This window comes from Emericellopsis atlantica (genome assembly GCF_019669845.1).
Source record: "Emericellopsis atlantica unplaced genomic scaffold F5Z01scaffold_84, whole genome shotgun sequence".
Taxonomy (NCBI): domain Eukaryota; kingdom Fungi; phylum Ascomycota; class Sordariomycetes; order Hypocreales; family Bionectriaceae; genus Emericellopsis; species Emericellopsis atlantica.
Window position 1 is genome coordinate 1 of NW_025764786.1, and position 6,799 is coordinate 6,799.

The 6,799-nt window shown below is 54.0% G+C and overlaps 3 protein-coding genes across 3 annotated transcripts; 1 reads left to right on the plus strand and 2 right to left on the minus strand.

Moving 5' to 3' along the window:
- Positions 1–1,077: 1,077 nt before the first annotated feature.
- F5Z01DRAFT_740779 (uncharacterized protein) lies at positions 1,078–2,162 on the minus strand. The gene is made up of 4 exons (XM_046266849.1): positions 2,041–2,162; positions 1,814–1,987; positions 1,446–1,764; positions 1,078–1,391 (listed from the first exon to the last, which is right to left on the minus strand). The coding sequence occupies exons 1-4, from the start codon at positions 2,130–2,132 to the stop codon at positions 1,347–1,349; spliced, it is 630 nt and encodes a 209-aa protein (XP_046113290.1). The 5' UTR covers positions 2,133–2,162; the 3' UTR covers positions 1,078–1,346.
- A 2,089-nt stretch (positions 2,163–4,251) lies between these two features.
- F5Z01DRAFT_669419 (uncharacterized protein) lies at positions 4,252–5,238 on the plus strand. Its single transcript, XM_046264423.1, has 2 exons — positions 4,252–4,445; positions 4,469–5,238. The coding sequence occupies exon 2, from the start codon at positions 4,739–4,741 to the stop codon at positions 5,210–5,212; it is 474 nt and encodes a 157-aa protein (XP_046113291.1). The 5' UTR covers positions 4,252–4,445; positions 4,469–4,738; the 3' UTR covers positions 5,213–5,238.
- Positions 5,239–5,273: 35 nt separating this feature from the next.
- F5Z01DRAFT_678718 (uncharacterized protein) lies at positions 5,274–5,654 on the minus strand (the record flags this gene model as incomplete). Its single annotated transcript, XM_046265466.1, has 1 exon — positions 5,274–5,654. One exon carries the CDS (start codon positions 5,652–5,654, stop codon positions 5,274–5,276), a length of 381 nt encoding a protein of 126 aa, XP_046113292.1.
- Between the last annotated feature and the right edge of the window lie 1,145 nt (positions 5,655–6,799).

A 6,799-nucleotide genomic window follows, 5' to 3' on the forward strand; every position in this document is an offset into this window, starting at 1 on the left:
TTCTGCTGTACGGGAAAGCGGGCCGAATGCGTTATCATAGGTTTCAGCGACCGGGCTGTCCAGCTGTGCGAGAGTTTGTCTCTATGGATGACGGGGTTCCTACCGGACCTTGGAGGTTTGAAAGGCCCAACGCTTTGGCTTGAAGCAATCAGCTGAACGAGGCACATATTTAGGTTGGCTCACATGGCGGAGCGTCTTGAAGCGCAGTGTTCCGATTTGACATGCGACCGCATGCGCCTCTCACGTGCACTTCACTTTTCCACCTAACAGCAGGAGCATGTGCCATGCTTCGTAGTCGCTCATAGTCGACTACTCACAATCACTCTACTAAATAGGAAGCCAAGCTTCGATCGAACGTCACACTTAATAGCGATAACACCAGGAACAAGTTCCTCGGCATAATTGTCTGTGTGTGCCACAGGCATGACAATGTTCGTGGACGTCCGTCACCACTGTACCAGGGCAATTCGTGTCTTGCGGGGGGCACGTTGTTGTGATGGAGTCGACCGTGGAAAAGAAAGGCACCTCAATTTCGGAAAGGGTGCTGCGTGAGGAGAATATTCGGCTTCTGGAAGAAACTAGATTCTGCATCGATCATAGTTACATTTTCAAATATGAAGCTAAGGCAGCATATGGTGTGATCGTCCGATGGCCTTTTTCAGATCGTAAGTGGGCGTCCTCGAAGAATAATTAAACATCCAAAAATGACCACAGGACCCAGCTTGGATATGGTATCCCTATGCATTTGAAGAAGACCATCGTCTCCAGCGTAAGCAATCTGGATGGGAAGTTCGCGGTGGAGCACTATGGGATCGGATCGAGTACGGGGCGAAACGTACGGATTCGTGCCCCTGGACGGGAATAACTGTTCCTTCTGACCACCCAAAGAATAGCTGAGGTTTTGTAAAGGCGTCCCACTTGAGCGAGGGATGCTAGTTGGAAGGGGCACCAACAGAATCTCACGAACATTGGCACGGCCACCATGAAGCTCAGGCAGTGGTACGCGTTAGGGAGAGGGAAGGATAGGCGTAGAGGACATCACCGGTTGGCAGGAGTGGAGCATCCTTGACTTTCAATCTGCTATCACTTCATGCGACAGGCTGGTCGACTGCGCAAGGTGGGCTATTACCAGTCGTCTCAATCACAGACGTGCGGGTCTGACAGGAGCAGAACATTGTCCTCATACCGATCTGAGATCCTCTGCGATCCGTGCGGAGGAACTACCACTACAAGCCGTAACGAGGCAAATAGTTCCAACTTCTAGTATAGTAGGCTAGACATAGGTCAAGCAAGGTAATCCTGCGACCGCGAGTCTGTTCTCTTCTGTAGTTTGGTTGATATCGAAGTTACTCCTCGATGATCTTGATATGCTTTTCGTAAAATCGGAGCATCTGTCTTGGTCAGCAGCAGTGCTATCAGCGTGCCATTGGCCGTCACATCCTCACCTTCTGGGGACAATTTTTGTACAAGACTGATGCGTCATGCCTCGTCCTATGGCCGGTTTCCCAGGAGACATAGACGGCAAGCCTGCCACTCTCCACTTCACAACCGTCAATGGATGCAATCTCTTGCTCCCATGAGCGTTCTGGAGGACTCCATTCAGTCGATTTGGCAAGAGCCGCGGTCTTGGATCGCGGAGACCTCCGGGCTGGGACCAGGGGTGAGTCGCTATTCCTCCTGCGCAGTCCTCGCCGGACTTGTTTTTTGAACAACCTTTCGCGTCCGCCTAGACGGACAAAATACTCTTCCAACGCAGGCGAGTCCCTAGCACGTCAGTTCAGTACCCTTGCGCAAGCCTGTAATGCAAGCTTACTCCAGCCTATCTTCAACCTCCCAAGTCCTGAGAAACGTCCCGTTCGAGTCCTCCCATTGGACCAACAATTCGATAGACCCCTGCTTGTAGTCAGTGATGCTGGCCAACAAGTCGCCATGGCCCAAACACACATTCTCATTGATCTTGTGGCGCTGAATTTCCTTTGCGAAGAAGCTGCAGATTGTGAGTGCGAAGAAGAGAAGAAGGCGGCAATTACAGGCACGTACTTGTCATGTTGAACCTCGTTGCTACCAGACACAGCTGTCTTCCGTTTGCTACGACGATTTGGTGGCCCTACAATCTCCTCTCTCTGAGGCATTATAATTGATAGGCAATGGAAGAGCAAGTAGAAGTGCGATCGCAACGATGCGCTTGATTTATAGCGGTATCCTGGCAGACGCCTATACGCACTTGTTCTCAGCGTCCAAAAGCTGCTTCTTGTCCATCGTTGGGATGGCGGTCTGCGGCTTAGGTACGGTATACAGTCTTGAGCATTCACAGCTTCCTATCGAATCGAATAACACGAAAGTTCATGATGGCTCCATACAGTGTTTATTTTGTGGATATCTTTCGGTGCACTCCATTGAAACGGCAAAGTACCCAATAGAACCCTGCGTCTTGTCGGTCACTGAAAGTATTCAGCCCGTGTGAAAGACACTGTGACACATGGCGCCGGATTGGCGGGCTGCAGCCCACTCTGAGTGACCCAGCAGCACCTAGCGCTCATCCAAACCCGGCTATTCTGGCAGCGCGAGCGCGGCTTATTATGGCTCATCGAGGTAGATTCATGTACATATAGATCCGACCCAGGCTCCATAAACTGACAGAGTGCGTGAATAGGAAGCTGCATTTGCTCACGACTGTAATAGGAAGTGTGGAGCTGGACAATTCACTAGATGTGGCCTTGACAACCGTTGTCGTGCGCCATCGCTATCTGTCTGCCACGGTTGCATCTGTATATGATGGGCCAAGCGGGCGCATCTACGCGACCCCTGCGGTCGGGAGGCTCTCACCAAAGAGTAGACTGATCGACAGGGGCAGAATGCAGCCACCCCAGCTTCTGATGTTAAGCAGCTCGGGTGACGTGTGGCTGCCACACGGCAAGTCGTCGATCAATTGTGGCCTGGCCCGAAGAGGGAGCCCCCAGGCAGGTGTCCATAGCGTTGCCAGGGCCATCACACCCTCTTGACTCTAGTCTTCCATTGTGGCTGCCACACGGCAAGGACTACCCAGGCAGAAGACCCATAGCCATGGCGGAGCCATCACACCCTCCTAGCTCTAGACTCTTATTATGGCTGCCACACGACAAGGGCCTCCAGGCAGGTGCCCACAGAAATGGCGGGGCCATCACACCCTCTCATCTCTCGTCGTCTCTCACAATCCACGGTGGCTGCAGCTGCCCTGGAATAGCGCCAGGGCTGTCCTAGCCGAGGGTCGCAGTGAGCTTGGTGAAGACGGACACCTCCCCTCTCGGGCCTAGCCGTCGGTCATGATCTACCGTGGCTGCCAGATAGCGAGGTTGCCGGTCATGGGTGGCCTGGCCCGGGGGGGTTCCTCACTCAACAGCCCAAGAGCACCGCCGGAGCATCACACCCCGTCGAATGTAGTCTCTTTCTCTTGTGTGCGTAAACTGGAAGAACGCGGCCAGCGATGGCTGATCCAACCTCATCTCGCTAGGATATTGAGACTGGGAACTTGGCAGCGAGAACGATGGAGTGCTGTATCCGTACCTGCTGCGGACCAGGCATCGACCCAGAAATGACTACCCTATTCTTATCATTGTCCTAACGGGTATGCGTCCTACTCACCCCAAGCGAAGATTATACTGTCAAATTACCCTATTTAGTACAGTTTTCGTCGCTCAAAGGCTATATGTATCTATCAGTAAAGACAAAATCCTTTGCTGCGCGGGAAGAAGATGCAATCACAGTCACAACCAACGTTTATCCTCGTGTACCTGTATTTGTTGCGTAATACCTCCTACCCTTTCAGAAACACCAAACAACCCATGTGGTGGATTGACAGGAAGTACAGCCAGCCGCTGCAAGAAGGTGCGACTGGTACTGCGATGTCGCCCGATCACTGTGTGGCATAACACCCGATGGCACGGCCACTACGCGCCACGGTCGTAGTTGGCTATCACCATCGAAATGGGCGTCCCGGGCCGACACAACCCAGTAGTAACCAGCAGCCCACGGGTCAATCCTCACTCACTCTGCTTTGACGAGGAGTCCGTCTACAAAAGCGCCTGTTGCAATGTCAAGTGGCACGCAAAGACGCGCCTGCGATTGGACAACGCGATGGCCCGAGGAATCCGAACCCTCTCAACACGCGGTGGATGCGAGACATGAGGCTCTGTATTACTCGGCGTAGTCAGAAGCGTGATGCCAAATAACGGTGCATCCAGCAGCGCGGTTTGTCGGCACATGCCAGGACATGCCTCAAAGGGGCCTGGCTGGTCTTGAAACTATGTCAGTTGTAGAGTCGTCCAGGCGGAAGAGGGCCATACCCAACGCAACGCTCGGAACCACAGTTCGTGCCATGTTTCTGTACCCGCTTCGCAGGGTCTGAATGGGGATATGGTCGAGGAAACAGGAGACGGCCAGAAGCGAGGGAGCACGGTCTTTTAACCCCATCCAAGTCACGCCGCGACCCCCGCGACCTTGGACAAGCGTCCCACGACCGACGCATAGATACCTCTCGGCCACAAGGAACCGCATATTCTGGCTGAGAGATGGCTAGTCCTACCAGGGCTCAGTTTGTGGAAGCCGGCCGTCCCACCAACTGTCGGGTCTGTACTGGTCATCCGCTTGTGGCTGCCACGCCGTTGTCTATAAGGACGCAATGCGCTATATGTCCTGGAATAGCAACTCATCATTTTAGACTCCTTTGGCAACATGCCTCCTGATGAGAGTATCCTGACAGATGGAGCCGGCCAACGCTCCGCGTCTGCACATGACGCTCACGAACCTACGCACGATGCAGGGACGACGAACAGGTCCCCTGGCCCAGCGACAGCCTCGGACAGTGGTCAGCGCGTACTTGTCGTGTTCTTGCACGCATGGATTACTGATTGCCATGGCAGGCCTGTGCATTGACCGTGGCGGCGAACCCGCCACAGGTGTGGGCGTGGACCCGCACGTCTCAGAAGATGAAGCGACGAAGGCTGGTGAGGCCAGCCCGCGCAGTTCGGAGGAGGGCTATATCTACCCGCATCTGCAGACGTCCTTGGATAGCGAGACGCTGCGGCAGTTGAGGGCCGAGTGGCGAAGTTCTAGGAAGCGCAGAAAGAGGGGGCTACCCGAAACGACGGGTACCACGAGGCCGCGTTCAAGTAAGAAAGGCAAGGGGAATTTCACGGGTTGCGCGGCAAGGACATGTGTGGTTACCACGAGATAGATGAATAGATGATGCTTAGCGTGGCTAACATTCCTTTGGCTGCCAAATCGTGATAATGCTATCAACGCTCGACGCTCCAAATGTCTACCGGCTCCTCGTTGTATCTTTCGGATAGAAGAGTGTCGAGCTTTGCATTGCATCGCTGGACGGCGTCGTGCAAGTCGCGCGCATGGAACTGAACAACGGGCAGGATCCGCGACAGCGCCTCGTCCGTAAGAGCCTTGTAGTAGGCCACCTCGTTGCTCAGGCACCTGATTTCCTCGTGCAACTCCCTTATACGGTTCTGGTGAGTTGTTTCGCTTTTCGGAGGCAGTTCGTGGAATAGCAAGGTACTTGTTTTACCCCCGCCAAGTGCACGTATCTCAAAGTCAACGGGGCCGAGCGATGGCGGCCGGTCCTTGGCGCAACGAGAGGAGCGGTTCTTCAGACGCAGACCCTTCATGACGAAGACGAGTGCCGCGAGCCGCTTCGTCGTCTTCAAGCAAGCCACGAAGCTTATATACCTGCAGCTGTCTGTGGTTGCTGCTGTATCCAGAATTGGGCATGTCGTTGTGACGCAGCCTGGGTCCAGAAGGGGGCACTAGGACAAAAGTTGCCTTATTCGTGGGCGGAACTGGTGAACAGCCTGCTAGGTGCGCATACGAATGTACGGATGGTCACTGACACACGCAAGTGATGCGACTTGGATGCGCAGGCGAGAAAGCGGCGTGCCACTTACATAAAACTCCTTCACATTGCAGTAGTAGAAGCGGGCAGGGACGACAACGTAGACGAAGCGTGGCCGACTGCGATCAGGTAGTGCACAGACTTGGGCGCCGAGAAAAGTAACAGGTAGAATTAATGAATGATTGCAGGCGCTTACTGTATTAGGCCCGTTCCCTCTGCACTATGTCACTGACTCCCGCTATCGTAGGCGGCACGGCCAGCATAGCAAGCCCTTGGCCCGTCCGGCACCCAGCTCGCTTGTGCTTAGCCTTCACAGAGCCCGTCACCGACGGCAGCGCCATGACTAGGTGTTCGAAAGTGGGTTGCCCATGAGGTTGGTCGGGTCGACGGTGTCATGATTGAGGTTGATCTGGTGAGAAATGCGCTGTAGATGCTCCTCCATTCTTTCCCATTTTTCAAGACACCTTGATCGAGATTAGTTCGCCTGTGGCATGGCGCCGACGATGTTTCTTACGTTTTCGAACAGCTCTGACCCTCCAGCTCCGAGATTCTGGAATGCGATCAGCTTTGAGAGGAAGACGAATGCTTTAGTAAAGGAGACAAACCTCTCCATTAGGTGCTGTTGTCTGTGTCGGGTTACTATCAGCCCACGGACCCAAGGGATAGGCGTACGCTTTGATAACGAATTGTAACCTCCACACACTGTCAGTCTCGGAAACACAGACGCTTGCGGTTACGTACTCGTTTTTGAGTCTCTCGTTCTCCTCCTGGCAGGAGTGCGGTGTACCACCATGGGTTGGTCTATGCAAGGTGGTCAGCTGGCGTACTCTGCGAGGACGGACTATTGCTTTCACAGACAGGGAGCTTGGAGCACGCAGGCTTGTCCGAGTATAGTCCATGTTCGGTGGACCGTAGCTACCA

Excerpts from the sequence above, each read along its gene's own strand:
- F5Z01DRAFT_740779 (XM_046266849.1), bottom strand. The coding sequence starts at position 2,132 with ATGCCTCAGAGAGAGGAGATTGTAGGGCCACCAAATCGTCGTAGCAAA. Across the intron at positions 1,988-2,040 it reads AACGAGGTTCAACATGACAA|CTTCTTCGCAAAGGAAATTC; the intron begins GTACGTGCCTGT and ends CACAATCTGCAG. Across the intron at positions 1,392-1,445 it reads ACAAAAATTGTCCCCAGAAG|ATGCTCCGATTTTACGAAAA; the intron begins GTGAGGATGTGA and ends TGACCAAGACAG.
- F5Z01DRAFT_669419 (XM_046264423.1), top strand. The coding sequence starts at position 4,739 with ATGGAGCCGGCCAACGCTCCGCGTCTGCACATGACGCTCACGAACCTA.